The sequence below is a fragment of the Scleropages formosus genome, chromosome 6, assembly GCF_900964775.1.
Source record: "Scleropages formosus chromosome 6, fSclFor1.1, whole genome shotgun sequence".
In the NCBI taxonomy this organism is placed as follows: Eukaryota; Metazoa; Chordata; class Actinopteri; order Osteoglossiformes; family Osteoglossidae; genus Scleropages; species Scleropages formosus.
This window is the reverse complement of record NC_041811.1, coordinates 28458906-28477979: the sequence shown is the minus strand read 5'-3', so window position 1 is coordinate 28477979 and position 19074 is coordinate 28458906. Positions and strand designations below refer to the sequence as shown.

At 48.3% G+C, this 19074-nt stretch overlaps 1 protein-coding gene across 4 annotated transcripts; it reads right to left on the bottom strand.

Moving 5' to 3' along the window:
- Positions 1 to 759: 759 nt before the first annotated feature.
- Positions 760 to 18984, bottom strand: LOC108935551 (ran-binding protein 3-like). Of its 4 annotated transcripts, XM_018754276.2 has the most exons (16): positions 17603 to 17888; positions 16473 to 16616; positions 15641 to 16291; positions 10105 to 10163; positions 9882 to 9912; positions 9298 to 9369; positions 8273 to 8335; positions 7676 to 7744; positions 7422 to 7516; positions 6995 to 7086; positions 6741 to 6822; positions 6555 to 6642; positions 5835 to 5956; positions 5098 to 5218; positions 2950 to 3237; positions 760 to 1300 (listed from the first exon to the last, which is right to left on the bottom strand). In XM_018754276.2, exons 3-16 carry the CDS (start codon positions 15864 to 15866, stop codon positions 1278 to 1280), a joined length of 1431 nt encoding a protein of 476 aa, XP_018609792.1. In that variant the 5' UTR covers positions 15867 to 16291; positions 16473 to 16616; positions 17603 to 17888; the 3' UTR covers positions 760 to 1277. The 4 variants fall into 4 exon arrangements, with proteins under 4 accessions (XP_018609792.1, XP_029108704.1, XP_018609809.1 ...); XM_029252871.1 differs by having other exon boundaries at positions 15641 to 16616; XM_018754293.2 differs by lacking the exons at positions 15641 to 16291; positions 16473 to 16616; positions 17603 to 17888 and adding an exon at positions 18687 to 18984.
- Positions 18985 to 19074: the final 90 nt, after the last annotated feature.

Below are 19074 nucleotides of genomic sequence, written 5' to 3'. Positions count from 1 at the left end.
AACAAATGCATCATATTTAAAGAGGACTCGACATGGATAAATAGAGTATATTGGACAGATGGCCTTCTGATTACAAAGGAGCAGTGTCACTCGCATTTATGAGAAACGTACTGATTATACCAACAAGTGGATATCTCCTTTTCTTGTTATCCTTCCCACAAAGAAAATAAGCATGTTTCTAACAAAAATAAGAACATACAAGTCGGATAAAGTCACAGACCACTTTAGACAACTAGATGCTAGTTAGAAAATCTTTTATGCACATCAGTCAGAATATTAAAGGACTCATTGTAGAAAATACCAGAGATATTTATTTATTTATTTTTAAATAAGCTGCAGTAAATAGTGGATACGAAGAACCCCCCCACCTCAAACAATGCTTAGCTGTTATTGTCAAATTTGGCAACGAAGTTTCATGACCAAGGTGTACTTTAGGTGTGAGGTAGGTAGGCTAACAGTCAGCGCAATGGTTAAACTTTACATATAAAATGGAAAGAGAATAAAAGAAAAGTTGTAACACTTTTTCCGTTCCTGCTTCAAAAGTTTAAAGATTCAACAGAATCTGAACAAAATGACTAAACTGCAATACGCACAGAGCATCGGCATGTTTATATTTGCTCTCAGCAGCGATATCTGCATCATTCTGCACAAGATGTCTTATTTGATGAGTAAGGAACTGTGTGTGTGTGTAACTGCTTTAAGTAACATTATGTTCACCTTGCATACAACAAACATACAATTCCCAGATGAATTCACAGTTGAACGTGGACACATAATGAGCTTTTAAACAAACTTTAAATTTGTTCATATTTAAATGTAGCGAATACCTAGTTAAACACTTTGTCCTCATAGAAGACTATTTCTGAATGTACAAGTATAAAAAGCCATTGGTTTATATAAATGTACAAATATAATATAAACTTTTCATCCTGAATAAGTTTTTTGAAGAACGTCACCCAGATTACCATAAATTCATATCAGGCCTAAGAATGTCAGATTCTCCTAGAGGAACTAAAGGGGGGGGGGAATGGAAAATTGTTGGTAGTAAAATGTACCTGTCAATTTGCTGTTAATAAAGAAAAGTCCTATCTAAGGTTAACCGAAAACAGATGAGCGTTCATTCGTGGCTGGTAGCCGGATCGCTGAGTTCAGGGTGGCTGGGAGGTGTCGCCTCGCTGTCCTCTCTGCGCAAGGACTTGTGCGGTCAGGGCACACGATGTCGTGGGCAGCATTTTGGTGTCGCGCCGGCATCGCAGATGAGTTACGTGATGCGGTCGTCAGGAACAGACCTGTGGTCGATCTGTGGAAGTCAAAGGGGAGTATAACTGTTGGATGTACTAATACGCTAACCGTGTTCCCGTGAGGGGGGCGCGGTGGCGCAGTGGGTTGGACCGGGTCCTGCTCTCCGGTAGGTCTGGGATTCAAGTCCCGCTTAGGGTGCCTTGCGATGGACTGGCGTCCTGTCCTGGGTGTGTCCCCTCCCGCCCTACGCCCTGTGTTGCCGGGTTAGGCTCCGGTTCCCCGCGACCCCATATGGGACAAGCGGTTCAGAAGGTGTGTGTGTGTGTGTGTGTGCGTTTCCGTGTTCCTGTGGATAGTCTCTTACCAGTCTTCCGCCTTGGGGGTATATGCCGGCAGAGGCATAACTAGGAATCGTGGGCCTCTTGAAAGAATTTTGTTCTGTGCCCCCCTTTTAGATAAAATGAATTTGTGGGCCCTTTAATTGGCCCCCCATCATTCACCCAAGTCGTGACCTCTGCATGCTGCCAGGCCCTGAAAGCATGTGGCTGCTGCTCTTGCTCAGTACACCACATACGCGTGTGTGTGTGTGTGTGTGTGTGTGTGTGTGTGTGTGTGTGTGTGTGTGCGCGCGCGCAGACGCCCCCTCTCCTGGAGTGTAACCGATCCCGGTGTGATATGCTATATTTAGTCTAATCTCCGGGAGCGCAGTGCACCCCCCCCCCCCGGCATGCTCTCGTTAAAGGGCTTACGGTCTGGCAGTGGGCGGGATGCGGTGTGTGTGGCACAGGGCCACAGCTACCGATGCGTCCCGTCGGTATGAAGGAAAAAAGAAAACGGCAGCTTGTTCGCTGAACACGGAGCTCAAGCTAAGGCAGTAAGTAGAAGAACTTGGAAAGGGAGAAGTGCTGGTAGCAGCAGCGCAACCATGGAGCTGCACCTGGGTGACTGGTCACAGTGTCTGGACCTCTTTGGCTCTCTGTGGCTAAACCTGTTTGCTGGTCCAGGGTCGCTTCTGGAGGACTGGAGCCAGTGCTTGGATCTGCTGGAATGCGTGTGTCTGGACCTGTTTGGGCACGTGGACTTTCTGCTGGAGGACAGGAGCGTGTGTTTCAGTCTGCTCGGCTGTCTGAACGCAGATGAGCCCTACGTCTGGCTCTTTCTCAATGACTAATTATTTGGGACTAGTAGGAAGCAGGGTCATGGGTTTCGTGGTATGCGGCGATGCCGTGGTGATCCTTCCAAAAATGTGTCCTGGGGATTAAGGACATGTGGCGTCAGCCTGGAGCCCCGCGCAGTTCCTGCTTCTTCCTCTTCCTAATTAACGTGACCTCAAACTGAGTGCGCTCCAGATCTCGAGCAAAGGGGAAAGAGGAAAAATCAAAACGGGCAGGAAAGGTTCGACAGACGAGAGTTTTGATAGTGCGGGGGAAGCAAACGGAGGGAAACCCAGTAGTGTGTGGGTGCTTAACTGGATTTAGTCCTTGAGCTGCAGAGCATTAACTGCTCATCTGAACTGTGAATCCATTGTTTCTCTTTCATTGTTTGTGAGCACCTTCCAGTCACGCTGTACATGATTACACATCTGGTTTTGTCCGATGCGTAATTCAGCAAGTGTTTGCACCGCCTTTTTTGTGTTATGAACGATGGGCAGGATGGAGCGGTTAAAAACTGCTGGCGTGGGTGTCGGACACCGGTGAGGCCTCTCACCTGTCTGCATGCAGGTCTTGGTAACGGCACCCTCCTCCTCCTCCTCCTCACTTTCGGTGCAGTAGTGCTGCGAGGCAGCGCCCCTCAGGGCAACAAGGCGGTGGTGGATGGCTACGAAGAGCCGAGCCACGTCCCTGGCGCCACCTTGTACCAGGAACACCCGCATGGTGTGGCTCTCCAGGTCGGTGGCGCTGAACTGCAAGCTGCGGCGGGCTGGGCGACGCAGGTGGGTGTGGGGCCACAGTTTGGTGTTCAGGATGACCTTCAAGCTGCCCTGGTGCCTCATCACTGCCAGGCGCAGATGGGGGGGGGTTAAAAATGCCTACTGACTCCCGACGGTGATGCATGAAGAGACACATCAGCCGCTAAAGCCAAAAGACAAGGATCAATTTACACTGTAGACCTGATATAACGCGGTCAGATCTTGGACTCCACATTTTTTTCAATCAGTTCCTTTCTACGTGTTTCCAATCTGGGTGGTTCCCAAAAACATTTCTGAAAGTCGAAAGGTAAAGTTATGCAATATAGCAATTGCGCAGCTATACTGTGTACACAGACCTAAGGTGAAAAATTTAAAAATGCTGACATTTTGCGAAAAACATAGGTCTACTGGGCATCATTCAAAAAGTTGTTTATCGCTCATGTTCTAAAGCCCCCCCCCCATGATCTTTCGGTGTCACTTTGCTCTCTTGCTCCAAAGCAGTGCAGCTTTAAATTGCTCACATGTTGGGAGACTAAGTTGCAAAGGCCATCTGAAGTTCATGATGGCAGCGATGAAGATGACACTCCACCTTCTCCAGCACTTAGAGACTGAGGCTCTAGTAGCCATGGATACGGCGCTTCAATGGCTAGAGTTTGAAAATGTGGACAGGATTCACATCCTTCATCTAAAGTCCATCGTTGAAATCGCCAAAAAAAAAAAGGGGGGGGGGAAACATGAGAACAAAAGAGTCCACCTTGGACTCTTTTTACTAAAACTACAATGTAATCAGTATGTTTAGTTTATGTACTCGTATAAAACAAATTTGTAAAATCCTATTCAGTTCCATATCAAAACCAGTCTTTTTGTTGTAAATTTCTGTGATTATGTAATTTATGAGTAAGTGCATTTAATGTTACAGAACTGCTCACTTGTGGAAACTCTGCTTCATTGCATTGTGGTTCATCAATAAAAACAAATTGTTGAATTGCGCTTTATTCACTTAAGAGTAACGAGGAAGTATGTATGCTGCGACGTATCACTTATTTTCACTCGCACATGTGCGGATGGTTGCTTTTAATTACGTTAATCTTCTCTCAGCATCGAACTGGAGTTAAACTTTCTACAACCTTTGTCAAAGGCAAAGCGAAGCAAGCGCAAACTCGTTGCAACGCGGATTTATAACTCATAACGCGACATAAACGTCTGGACCCCACCGTTCGCGTTATAGCGGTTCTACAGTGTATTTTCAAAGCGACTTCCAATGAACTCTATGCAGTGTTACCAGCCCACACACCTTATTCACCGTGGTGACTTACACTGCTAGATACACTACTTACACTAGGTCACTCATCCATACACCAGTGGAATACACTTTCAGTCACTCACATGCTAGGGGGGAACCTGAACAGCATATCTTGACTGTGGGAGGAAACCAGAGCACCCAGAGGAAACCCACACAGACATGGGGAGAACATGCAAACTCCACACAGACTGAGCAGGGAATCAAACCCATGTCCTCTCGCACCACCCAGGCGCTGTGAAACAGCAGCGCTACTCTCTGCGCCACCCATTTAGAAAGTATAAGCATAATGTTGAGGCTGGAATTAAAAAAACAGGAAGGAACAGAACCGTTTCCTCAATTGTGGGCTGATGTGGACCTAGAATCCAGCATTTTTCCCTCCCATGTACCTGAAGCACCTGGGCCTAAGGAGTAAATGACAGGAATGTCATCCAAATGAGTACCTAGGGAGTAAAACCAGAAAAGTGGAGTGAAACTGGTTCTGCTGGGCCACAGAGAACGCCCCCCCTGCCCCAAGCCATATTCATCATCATATTGGTTGATAAGGAGTCCCAGTTAATCCTTCCAAGGCCGGACTGGGTAGAGAGACCAGTTCTACCCCTGCGGAGAGCTCTTTCCCATTCATGTTGGCGATTCCCGCCCTCACCTATCCGTGACTGTAGCGTGTCTCCGGTGCCGACTGCCAGGTCGTTGAGTCGGAGCACCCCCCTCCCCCTCTCGGTCCACGACTGTGTGCCCTTTTCCAGCACAAACAGCTTGCAGGTTATCTGGAAAAGCATCAGAAGTACTTGTTTCTTCACTTGCCTCATTACGCTTTAAACTTGGTTAAGCGGTCACCTGCCTCCAAGCTTTCATTTACAAAGCTCAGTATTTTTTTTTGGAAATAATGACAGGTTAAGTAGGAGCAGGAGATAGTGTGGTGGTTAGAGCCACTGCTTTTGGATGAGGAGTAGCTGCGTTCAGATCCCACCTCCTGCTGTAAATCCCTTATATAAGGTAAGATATGGACCCAACTGTATCAATGAGTAAAATATCGTACAGTGCTTTCAGAGTAAAGTTTTGGCTAAATGAATAAATGTACACACCAGTACATTTATTAATTTATCTGATGCTTTTCTCTAAAACGACTTATAATGTCAAGCTACTTGCAGTTATTTACCCATTTATACAGCTGGGTAATTTTACTGGAGCAATTTACGGTAGGTACCTTGCTCAAGGGTACTACAGCTGGAGGTGGGACTTGAACCTGCGACCTTGGGTCCAAAGGCAGCAGCTCTAATAGATGCACAATGGAAGACAATTTAAATGCACGTCTTTTTTAAAAAAAAAAAAAAAAAGCAGAATTGCAGAAATTCTATGTGCGGATTTGCTGGCGTTCTTTACCTGCACGACATTGCTTTCGTGCTCCTCCCCTGTGAACAGCTGAACCCGCTTGAGCAAACAGCGCCGCCCACAGGCCGCAGTGTAGGCTGCAGCAGACTCCCACAGCGTGCGCCGCACCGCCACTGTGAACACAGGACACCCCCGTGTTGTACTTACTATCGACGGCCACTGGGTGGCGCTGTGGCACAGTGCCGTTCTTCACAGAAATAACTACAGCGTGACATCACCAAGAGGAGTATTTGTGTGCATATTTTAAATAGCAGCTTTGTTTCAACCGTTATCTGTCTTTTCATTTCATGGGTACTCGGAGAAATTGTCTCGCATGTCTCGAATGTTTCGTATTGTAACGACCAGCGTTACTAGGTCAATGTAAATAGTTGCATTATGGGAAATAATGCTAAATGTGTGTGTAACCACTGGGGGCACTTTGGGGGGAAATGATGGGGTGACTGTGGTTGCTAGTGTTTTAGAGAGAGCTTGGGGGTACTAGGCTGGCTGTAAGTGCAGGTCCTGGAGAAAACGGGGCCCTTGGCCCGAGAGCATCATTTCTATTGTGCTGGTGTTTGAATAACTCGTTTGTTACGAACGTTGCCTCTGCGTCCTTCTTTGCCCCATCCAAACCCACGGTGCTGCGCGCCATAATGTGCTCCGCCGCCGTACCGATGAACACAGAATTGAATTAAATTAAGCATCTCGGCATAAACAGAAAATTGAATTTACTTTGACGTGGAGGCTGCGAATCGGATAATTCGGAGTCTGACGAGTCCGAGCTGGTGTCGGACATATCTTCGCTGCTTCTGGATGGACTCTGGCGAGAAGAATTTGTAAACGTCAGTAAAATCAACGTTAGTCTGCAAACACTTGACTGGACATCCCGTCCAACAGTTAAACAGAAGGTCCACTCACCAGCACTCTCTCGCTCATATTTTCCCCAAACACAAACGACGGAACGTGGCCTGCGGTCTGCACGGGTGTCTTTGTGAGAGCGCTGGACGGGAAAAGGGTTCGAGGGAGTCAGTGCCGAGACAGTGGCGTGCGCACCGACGCAACCGCAGGGCAGATGTGGCCAGCTGAGGGCCAGGCGGAGTGTGAAAAGAAGGCGAGCGTTTAGGACGGATAAGCCCGCCCGCTGCCAGAGCGCTCGCCGCCAGGACACTCACCGCGGATTGCGCGGCATCTGAGCGAGGAGGGTTCTGGTCGGACAGAACCGGAGCGTTTCCGCGCAGGGTTCCCCAGCGGGCCCTGGGACCATCTGCAGAAACAGAGAACAGCATGCAGTGTTGTTTAGCGGTCTGGCTGAAGCCCAGGGCAGGCGGGGCCAGGCTGCCTGCAGGATAAAAAGAGAAACTGAGGAAAGAAAGAGCTATGAGCGAGAAGCATCAGGCCACAATCCCAGTGCTGACAGCACCCAGAACTGATTCGAACCAGTTCTGCGATCTGCGATCTGACATCAGCCTGCATTATAGGGGTATGGTTCTGCGCTCAATGGGCCGGACCCGGCGCTACTCGGTCGGAGCTTATAGCCAGAGCCCTTTAAAACGGCATCCCAGCATTCTGACATTCTGACGGGCTCTTCGGTGGGCTCACCTCAGCCAGATGAGGCTGGGAAGGGCAGCTCCAAGGCTGTGGGGCTGGAAGTAGAGCAGGTCTTAACAACACTCCCCGCTGAGCACGAGGACATCCTGCAAGGGAGTAGAGGTCTTAGCTCTTAGCGCTCAGGCTTGGGATAGAGACGGGACGGTGGTCGCAGCAGAAAATACTGCGAAGAAGTACTTTTCGCCGAGTTCCTGTACAACTGATTTGCACGTTGCGTTGGGGTGGGAATATAGCGCATCGCTTACCTGCATGTGCAGAAAAGCTGTCATTAAGGCTGCACAAGCTGGAGGGCATGAACACGTTGGACCTGGAAACTAGAAATAAGAACGAAGGACGTTTATTCACTTAGCAAACACTTTTCTCCAACGCAACTTACAAGAGATACTATGTAGCGTTACCAGCCCACACACCTTATTTACCGCAGTGACTTACACCGCTAGATACACTACTTACACTGGGTCACTCATCCATAAATCAGTGCAACACACTCTGTCTGTCACTCACACACTATGGGGGAACCTGAACAGCCTGTCTTTGGGAGGAAACCAGAGCACACCCACACAGACATGGGGAGAACATGCAAACTCCGCGCAGATTGAGCAGGGATCGAACCCCCGTTCTCTTGCACCAGCCAGGCAATGTGAGACAGCGGCGCTACTTGCTGCGCCACCCGTTTAAAAGCCACACAGTTTGTTGCAGATAAACATGAATCTTTCCATTTGCTTTCAGGGTTATTTACAGATGGAAGTTGCTTTGAGTTTTATCTTCAGGACGGACTTGAGTATGAGCAGAAAAATGGAGAGTTATTGTAAGGAGGCAGCGGGGCAGCAGAGAGGACTCACCCGGGCACGTCGGTGGAAAGCAGAGGGAACTCGAGCGCATGCGTCTTCCGCTGTGGCAGAAACCTGCCAGAGACAACAAGAGGCGCGCAGTGATTGCTGTGTCATCTCAGCACGCGTCCAGATCCGCGCATCCAGGGCCGAGGCGTCCGTTCTCGCAGCTCTGCCCATATTTACATATTTACAGCACCTACCCTACGAGTGCCAGTATTTAGCGCAATGTAGAAAATCCAAGACCTTACTGGATAAGGATGAATGATATCAAAAAGAGAAAAAGCAAGCAATAAAAATAGAAAATAAAAAAAGTGCATACAGTACATACATAACTAATGCCTCTGACGTAACGAAATTATGAAATGGCACACTTACCAAAAACATTAAATAGTACACACACAGTCTGAACCACTTGTCCCATACAGGGTCGCAGGGAACTAGAGCCTAACCCAGCAACACAGGGCTTAAGGCTGGAGGGGGAGGGGACACACCCAGGAGGGGACACCAGTCCATCGCAAGGCACCCGAAGCAGGACTCGAACCCCAGACCCACCGGAGAGCAGGACCCGGTCCAACCCACTGTGCCACCGCACCTCCCACATTAAATACTAATTAGTGATTAGTTTTTATATCTTTATGAGGATTGTTTTGTCTAGGATTTCTGAGCAGAGAATATAATTTCTGCATGAAAGCAGCCTTTGTATATTGAGTATTGTGTTTGGACATAAGGAAACCAGTTCCAACCAGTCTGTGCCAAGACGCCTCTGTGTCTGAAAGTGTTCCTTGTAAATTGTATAAAAACAAGGGCAACGGGCAGGCAGAAAGTTTGGCCACAAACACTGGGCCTGTGTGCATGTGGCTGCTGTTGCCGGTGCTGCTCGCAAACAGAATGCGGGCGAGACCAACTGCAGTTCTGGAGCACGGACTTGAACCCGGTACCTTGAACGGACATGAAAAACATTTCTGGCTGATTTTACTCCAGATATGTTCCCCAGAGAAGCTCCGCTGCTGAACCCTTGGCGTATGAGTTCTCACCTGTTCTGCATCTGGGCCTCAGGGAGGGGAAGGAGAAGCATCTGAGCCGTTTACCTGCACCGGGACCTGAACCTGGGCGAGGGGGGGGGGGGGGGGGATGAAGAAATAATTACTTTACACTACACACTGAATTCCAGTAAGACCAAAACTCACCATTGTTATTACATTCATTCACTTAGCTGATGCTTTTCTCCATAGTGACTTCCCATGACCTCTATGTAGTGTTATCAGCCCACACACCTTATTCACCGCGGTGACTTACACTGCTAGATACACTACTTGCACTGGCTCACTCATCCATACGTCAGTGGAACACACACACTCTCTCTCTGTCACTCACACACTATGGGGAACCTGAACAGCATGTCTTTGGACTGTGAGAGGAAACCAGAGCACCCAGAGGAAACACACACAGATACAGGAGAACATGCAAACTCCACACAGACCGAGCGGGATCGAACCCACATTCTCTCACACCACACAGGTGCTGTGAGACAGTACTGGTACTTGCTGTGCCATCATGCCACTTTATTATTACCCTACACACATAGGATAGTGGAGGATATAAAAAGCGCAAAACTTACCAAGTCCTTGTTCAGAGTCTTCGGCTTGTCTCTGCAAAATTGCATTAATATTCAATCTCTTTTCTGACTAAACACGTCAAGGTGACTGAATAACTCAGCACTGTCTCTAAATCATTGCAACAATCACCTTCCTGAAAATGCTACAAGGGGACTTGAGTTCTCTTAGCACAGTTACTCTCCAGCGAAGTCCATTTTACACGTTAGTGTTGGGAAAAAGGGTTACCTTTGTGGCTGAGGCCATCTTCTGGAAGACAAAGACGGCTGGTGCAATCACATGTTTCTCTGCAAAGGAGATCAGAAAGCAGTTGTGGGGTCAGACCTGTCCTCCGGTTAGCTGTTAACTCCAGCACCAGTGCCCCCCACCATCATCCTCCAGGAAAGAGAACTCCTGCCTTCCGTCAAACCCAGACGGTAAAATCCAGACACCTTCATCGCTTGCAGAAAAGAAATACGAAGGCCCTGCCATTGCCGCCGTTCCGAAAACGGCGGACGTGCCAAAAGCCACGTCGCCCGAGCTCAGTGTCTCGCTCAGAGTTAAGAAACTGAACAAGCAGGTGAAAGATCTAAAAAAAGCGCTGAGTGATTCACACTGCACCACCAGGGTTGTGAAATGTTATGATATCTGGTTTTCTGGACCTCCCTGCACCACGCCGGAATCAGTAGGGGCCTTCAAGCGGACGGACTCTTACGCAACCTTCCCGGGGACCCATTGCGGGGTTGGGACCCCAACCCACCCCCCAGAAGGTCTGACTGAGTGTTGCACAGTAGGCTGGGGTTCAAGCCAGACCGCATACAAAGAACCTGGCCTTGATTCAGATCCCTCCGTTGAAATGTCACCTGGGGGCTGAAACACTGATGCAGCTGCAGTTTGGCGCCGATCTCTGCGCTGGCCGGCACTCTGTCCCACTCCAGTGCCATCGAAACCCCAGCACCCCCGCCCCCCGCATCCATCTCGTTAACAACATCAATGCTGCACAACCCAACATGCGTCCTGCTGGACAAATGGCATTAATCCTTTGTGGGCGGGAGACTAGGATATGCTGTATATTAAAATAAGGGAAATATAATGAAGATGAGCTCTGTGAAGTCATGACCTTCATCTCTGAAGTTCCCATCTTAAGCTAACCAAACCAAACCCAGTCTAGGTCCAGCTATATGACGCTAAAGCCCGTGTCTCTCTCTGCTCACGTCACTGCTCTTGTTCATCCATGAACAATCTCCGCTCTGCCTGAGGATGAGAAATGTAACCGCCGTTACACAATCCCGAAGCGTGGAGCTCATAGGCGCAACATTCAACATGCATCAGCAGCGTTTCACAACCAGCTGATGTCGTGATCCTACGAACCAACTTGCTTGTACGCCCACGGCAGGTTCACGGCGATCTGTTTCAATCGTACGAAACCGACGCGGTTCATAGCTGTTTAAATTTGCAGTAAGCCATGGATCATAACACTGAAGATGGCATATACTATGAAATGTAATACTTCACCTTGTACCCCCCATGCAACACACTGCATATGATAATCCACACACACACAGTCTGAAATTGTTTGTCCTGGCAAACCGGAACCTAACCTGGCAACACAAGGTGCAAGGCTGGAGGGGGAGGGGACACACCCAGGACGGGACGCCAGTCCACCGCAAGACACCCCAACCAGGACTCGAACCCCAGATCCACCGGACAGCAGGACCCGGCCAAACCCGCCGCACCCCCTGTCACATGCTAATACTGCAGTAAAATTTAAAACAGCCCAGCACTGCAATCACATATTTCATTGCACTGAGTAACACTGTAATTCTACCTGAAAATAAATTTCTGTTAACTAGAGAAGTATGCATATGCAGAATTCTATCTGATGGCGTTACATCTCTCGGCAAAAAATAGAATAAAACAATCGTCGCTGAATGTTTATGATGTCATACGTTATTTCTGAAAATGCAATGACAGCTGGACAGTGCCGCGGGTGCCATAAATGCACATGGTCATCCAGCCTGCGGCAAGGTGACGGCCGTGTGGGTATGTGGAAACCGAACCCGTCGGGCTACGCTGAGCAACGGCCAGCTGTGCTCGCCGCTGTTCTAGAAGGTCGGAAAACCGTAGATGAACATGATGGCTCAGTGAGTGCCATGGTCCAAAATGTGAGAGCCTGATGACTTTCGGGTGCGGGGACCGTCCCGAAACACCCCTAAGCAACTCAGTGAGTGCCGTGGAAATAACCGACCGCCAGCAATTTCTGCTTTGTACGCTGCCTGTAATACATGCAGTAAATGCCTGGCAGTCCTCTACACTCATCGAGGACCTTCCAGATTTCACTGCAAAAGCAGGAATAAAAATGCTAACTCACACCAAACAGAAATACTCAACATGTTTACTTCGGCTGCTTTTACTGCTCTTTGGTTTTGCAAGACACTGTTTGGCTTGGGGCAACTTTGCACTGTTTGTTTTAGCTCCGCCCACACACCCTCTGGGATCATAAGAGCCCAACCTCCTCCCCCCCCCCCAGCTCCCTACCTCCCTACCTCCCATGCTGGTCCAAACCAGGCTGCACCAGACACAACCAGATCACCTCCGGAGGGTACGTGTGCGGTGCGGGGAGGGTGGACGTGAGGGGGGCATCGCGCTACGTTTGCTTTTCCCTCTCTTCCGAGAGCGCGCCCCACCCCCGCTGGCGGAACACGGATCTGCGTTTCCGCGAGGAACGAGACGCCATTCCCGGCAACGCTCCTTCAACCTTTCGGCACTTTCTGTGCGCAGAGGGCCTGCGCTACGCGCATACCCGCACGCGTGGATCCGCACGCTGAAACTAGTTCCTCCACGTCGCTGTGCCGCTAGTCGTACGCAGAACTACACGCGGCAGAACATGTAGGAACCCCCATCCAGCCCCTACACATGACTTCAGTCTTGACCTCTGAGCCCAGTGGGGCATTCTCTTCGGACAGCTGACCACACTTCAGCTGGAAGTTAACAGATTCCTCTAACGGTGCTTCACCCCTCTGGAACGTGAGGTCTGAGAAAAAGCAGCCTTTGCTGGAGAACCTGACCACCTGACCTCCACCCAATCCACCGATCAATATATATATCTTCTGACCAGCGTTTGCTTTTCACCAATTCCCACCGAAACCGTCTCGTACATCGCTCCCTCGTCCAGTGGTTATGCATCAATAAAATTACATGCAAGTCCTCGAATTGCTGCTGCAAGTTGGAAATAGCGCTTACGTTACAAATATAGAAAGAAGAAGGGAATGTGGCTGATCTAAGCAATATTTTTAAAGCTTAAACCGGCGTGGTGATGAAAGAAAACGTCCCCAGAAAATGTTCAGATTTCGTTTTCCACGCAAATTCAGCTAATGCGGGCACGCTCGGACACCTCCGGCAAATCAGCGGAGAACGAAAGAAAAAGCGTCAGCGCATTTAATTTCAAACTTTGGAGTTTATTTTTGTGCCTCAAACAGAAACTAATCCACAGGCTTAGCGAGAGTCTCCGTGCCGCTTCTATTTCAAGCTCCAAAATGTTGTGCGAGAGCTGGGGGGCCTCTAGCCCGAACCTCGGATTTAACCCACTTCTCTTAACTCGCACCTGTCCATCAAATCCCGACAGCGAGAAAACCCCTGTGAGACTAGGACACCCAGGGCACCTAATCTCCAGAGGTGAAACATGAGCAGATGCTAACTGACTGGGGCCAAGAGAGAGGGAGGAGCCTGTAATTCAAAGCTTAGTACAGAACTGGAGTCAACTGGAAATTACTAGATACACCAGGTCAAGGAGGAGAATCCGGTATCTGAACCTGGATGTCATTTTCACAAGTCAATTCCTTCACTCATAATTTGTAATGCCACCCCTCCCCGTTCATACACTCCATGGAGCTAGACCCCATCCTGTCACCTAGGCACTTGACAACATCTACAGTCATTAACAGCAACTCAATAAGTCACAGTAGTCGCTGTGACTCTTAACAAAGCTCTCTCTCACTCTCACACACACACACACACACTGGCTGAAACTGCCTGTCCCAAGCAGGATCATGGTGAGCAGGAGCCAAACCCAGCAACACAGGGCACAAGGCTGGAGGGGACACACCCAGGAGGAGATGCCAGTCCATCACGAGGCACCCCAACAGGGGCTCAAACCCCAGACCCACCAGAGAGCAGGGCCAAACCTGCTGCACCACCACGCCTCCTCGTTCTTAATGAAGCTGCTGTCTCGATTTGAATGATGTCACCATTCCAGAGCCAGGAAAGGGTGAAGCCTGGCTGCCACCGCAGGTGAAGGTGGGTTAGGTCTTACAGGCTGGAGATAAAGCTATAACAGTATCTGTAAGATCTGTAAGCAAGCCTTAGAACCCCAGAAAGAAAAGTCGAAGGCATTGCTGAAAGACATGTTTCAGGATGACCTACTTCACGTCCTGGGGAGAGAGAATGGAAAGAAGTATTTCTGGAAAGTCTTCCAAGGGCTTTACTGCATAATAATGTATTTCATTTAAGTGTGCTGTCATTTCATTCTTAGAGCTACTCATGTAAAGACCAGTGCCTTGCAGCCATCCTGACACTGTCAGTGGCCTTCAGCAGAGGCACTGGACAGTCCTTTCTTAACGCGGTCAAATCATGTATGTACGTACGTTGACTCCATCATGACACAATTGTGAATGGAAGTTTGTTCGTAACTTCTGTTTTTCTGTTCGTAACTTTGTTTCTCCACTACCGCTAATAATTCCTTGCACAGGATGCACTAATGAAACAGTCTTTGTGAGTAGAGATAAACACAAAAGGCAGAAAAGTACTCTAGAACACCAGGCATTAGGAACTGGTGCTGGAACAAGAGCACGGATGGGTTAACGGTGCGCTCGATCATAAACCTGTATAAAACTAGCAGTGATTTTTTTTTTTTCTCCCACACAAAACGCACAGATCGCGAGCAAACACATGACGAAGGGGTCTTAATAGCAACAAAGCACGATTATTGCTCTATATACCGATCCAGCATCGAGATGCCTCATCGCGCCTGAGAGCGCACATCCAAAACGGCAGACAGTTGAGCGAGGGGACACCTACGTCACGCAGTGACACGGCGGGCGCACGCGGCCCCGGACGCCGCAGCGCGTGGCCGCGCTGGCGCTAGCCGTACATCAGCCAACCGCGGAGACGGCCAGTAATCGCCCGCTGTACAGAGTATTTAAATATATATTTACGCATTAAAAATATTTAGGTAATACTTTGTCGTTTTGCAAGGTTACAGCTGCGCTTAAGTTAAGATCACGATTAAACTATATAGATCTAAAAATCAAACACACTTATTTTTCTGTTATGATTGCTGTGTTTTTGATGCTCGCAGCAGAGGACGTTTCGGTTTGGTTATTTTAAAATATGTATGGTTGTCAACACAACAGTTCGGCGCCAATGTACGTCGCAGTCGATCAACGAACAATGTTGGTCACATGCAGCGTGGAAAGAAAGTTGAGGGAAAAGCTGGACATCCACACACTCCGCACACACTGGATGGTCGGCGTCTAAACTGGCTCGGGTGTCATTTTCTGCTGGAATCTGTATTTTCACGGCAGTGTCGGCGGGGCAGGTGATACGGACTCACTGTGTCCGACTCCAGAGCCTCGGCATCTTTCGCAGCAGCCTACACAGCTTCTGGAGCCCCCAGACAGCAGACCGCGAGACCGCACGCGCCAAAGGAGACGCAAGATCTGGTGCGGGTGACTGACGCATCGATGAAAGACATGATGATCAGTTAGAACTCCGGTCCTTTACTAACCTCCTCCTGGTTGCTGCGGCGCGGAGTCGGGCGACCCGGAGCGGGCGGTTAAGGACAGATCTGCGCTGCGAGCAGCGGACGCGTCCGTGTCCCCGTGCGTGTCCCCGTGCGTGTCCGTGTCCGCGTGCGTCCCAGCCGCGTCAGCGCACTTGACAGCGGAGCCCGGAGCCGTGACGGTGGGGCACGCTGCAGCGTCGCTGTCCCAACACAGCTGGTTCCCTCTCATTATTTCCGCGAAAATGTCCCGACCAGGTGGCGTCACAGAATATTTAAAAAAAAAAAAAAAAAAAATCTGAAAGAAGGAGCACTGTTGAAGTGGGACGGTCGTTGACGCGCGTTAGTTGGTTAATATAAATTGCATCCACCAGAAGTGTATTTCGGTAATGGTGGGATTCCGCCGTTCAACGCTGTGACACGTCCACGCAGGGAGGCCGAGGCGAGGGTGACAGTCCACGGAGCGCAGTGGCGGCGCGCGCGCGCGCACAATGAATGGGCGAAGCGCTCAGGACACTGAGTATGTATTAGAGCCCTCTCCCCTTTTGGAAGCCGTGACAACTCGGAGAAGTGGGCGTGGGGCGGGACGCAGAGGTGGAGAAGCTCCGCTGCACGTACGCGTGGAGGGTCCTGGCTCTGCGCACGGCTGAAGTGGAACTGCGGACCCCAAACAACGCCGAGATCAATGGGACAGAAACACTTTTTAAAATACGGGCCTCCAGCAGAACAAAGCCATCGTCCTAATAAACTCATGAGTCGTTTATATGTTTATACAGTACTGTCAAAATCTACTATACGATGATCATATGAATTATATTGAGGGAACATTGCAGGTCACCACAGTCCATTGCCTCCGCTGTGCTCTGGAGTTACGGTTAGTGTCTTGGGAGAGTGACATCAGAAGAGTCTGGTAGCATAGTGGCTAGAGTTGTTGCCTTTAGGTCCCCACGTTGTAGGTTCAAGTCCCACTTCTCCTGTAGTACTTATGAAAAATAAAATTCCACAAATGGGTGAGTAATCATGTCACTTTGGAGAAAAAGCATCAAGTCAATGAGTAAATATAATATGCAGATAACTCATATCTTCTACTTTTTCTATGAAATGTATGTCGCTTTGGAGAAAAGCATCTGCTAAATGAATAAATGTAAATGTGTGTAAAATTTAATGAACCAGATGTGACACCAGCTGTTCAAATTTAGATGTTACTGATTCTGTATTTGTTCATTTTCAGACCGTATCCAGACATATTTCTAGATGCAGGGACAGCTGGTAGTGTAGTGGTTAGAGCTGCTTTTGTCTTTGGACCCAACAGTTACAGGTTCAAATCCCACCTCTAGCTGTATTATCCTTGAGCCAAGGTACTTATGTTAAATTGGTCAACTAGAATTACCCAGATGCACACACACACTGACTAAGACCACTGGTCCTGAGCAAGGGTGCAGCAAGCTGGAACCGAACCCAGCAACACAGGGCACAAGGCTGGAGGGGGAGGTGACATACCCAGGACAGGACACCCATCCATCACAAGGCACCCCAAGTGGGATTTGGACCCCAGACCCAGCAGAGAGCAAGCACAGGCCAAGCCTGCTGCACCGCTGCACCACCTCACCACCACACCCCTTAACCCAGCTGTATAAATGGGTAAATAATTGTAAGCAGTTTAACATTGCATGTTGGCTTGGAGAAACACATGAATAAATGTAGTTTGTTGTGTAATTAGCATCAGATTCACATCCAATAATAGATTTCCAGAAATTATTTCCTTTGGAATTTGGCTTCAATTTAGCTTTATGTGGTTGTCTTTGTATATAACTTTCAAATATAGTGTTTATAGTCCACATAGCTAAATCTATATCAGGTTGAAAGTGATTATAAAACATATCCAGTATTAGGCCCTCCAAGAGTACGAAGTAATCAAACTACTCAAAAGCTTGAATACAGTGAATACTGAGAGCACAGATTAATCACCTGCATCGGAATTTACTACAGATGCCGGGCTGTAACTGGCAGCTTTGGATGTTGCTGGGATGAGAATGAGGGTTATGGATACTCCTCTCTCAGGTCACCCATCATCAGATGACCTCCAGGACGAGTTTGCATCCTCTCATCAGTGCATGCAGAGATTCAAATACTTATATAAAAAAAAAACTCGCCAGTCACATCACTAAACAACCACAGGTGACTCTATTCTCTTCAGTGATATTTTTCACAATTTTTCTTATAATCCAGTTATAATCCAGAAGGCTGTAGAGACAAAACATTACAGGAACCACTTTGACAATTTTTAAAATGTTGAACACACACCTTAACCCATCTGTTCAAGATAAATCCCTTTCACATTGCATAAAATGCAATACAGCAAGTGGACTACTGATGAAGGTATAACACAAAAAGCATCATCTGGTTATATATTGTTTGACCCTTCTTGAATTATTAAAAGTCCAGAAGGTCACATGCCAGTCTTTTGCACTGGGTTGTCTCCCAGCCAGAACATGCGGTACAACCAAGACACAACCTAACCTAGGCTCTTACAAGAACATGTCTTAATGGTGTAATGGTTTACCCTTTATAGTTTAGTTATAAAGGCAATCTGAGGTTACCCTAAACTAAAGCTAATACTTTGTGTAATTTAAGATCTTTATGTGTGTAACAGCTGAGAACACAAAAGGAAATTAAGTGTCAGTGTGTCGGAATAGTGTGATGCATGCTGGCCAGTGGGGCAGCAGCTGTGGTCCATCAATATGCCCAACGTCAACACCTGACCAGAGTCAGCAAATGTGGAGCAAAAATTCACTACAGATACCCCGGAAAGTCTTTCACGTCATCCTCTATTCTAAAGATGGTATATGATGCCCTTTGGCTTTCTTTTGCCCGAGAGAGTGAGGTCCACAGCAAATCTCCCCACGTCTCACATTATTTCCACGCCCGGACAGGAACTGAATCAAATCTGTGTTCTTACACCTGGACTGGAATCAGACACCAATCTGCACCTCACCTTCATTGTATTCAGCTGGTTACCTGATTACTCTGCAGAGAGGCCAAAAATACTTACAGTGCTGCTTTCGAGAAGGAGGCACTGTTCTGGAATGTAAAACATCATCCCTTAAAAAGTATTCGAAAATGTAGGCTGCAAATTGAGTATTAGTTCAGTGTTTCCAAAATTGGTGCAAGGTTATGATCACCAGTTTTTTTTTAAACACTGTTATTGTTAATATATTGTACTAAAATAATGTTTCAAGAATGTGACGCGCTGTCTTCCCCACACATGGGACGCGTACACACATCCGCGCTGCTCTACCCGCACACGTGCCTCTTCACGTGGTCAGGTGACCGTAAACAGCTGGGAACTAGTCTGGAGCGGCAGGCGTTTCTGAGCATGCGCACAAAGGAGCGTGGAATTTTCCATAGTGGTCTTCGCTCAGGGCAAAGCCTCCTCGCCT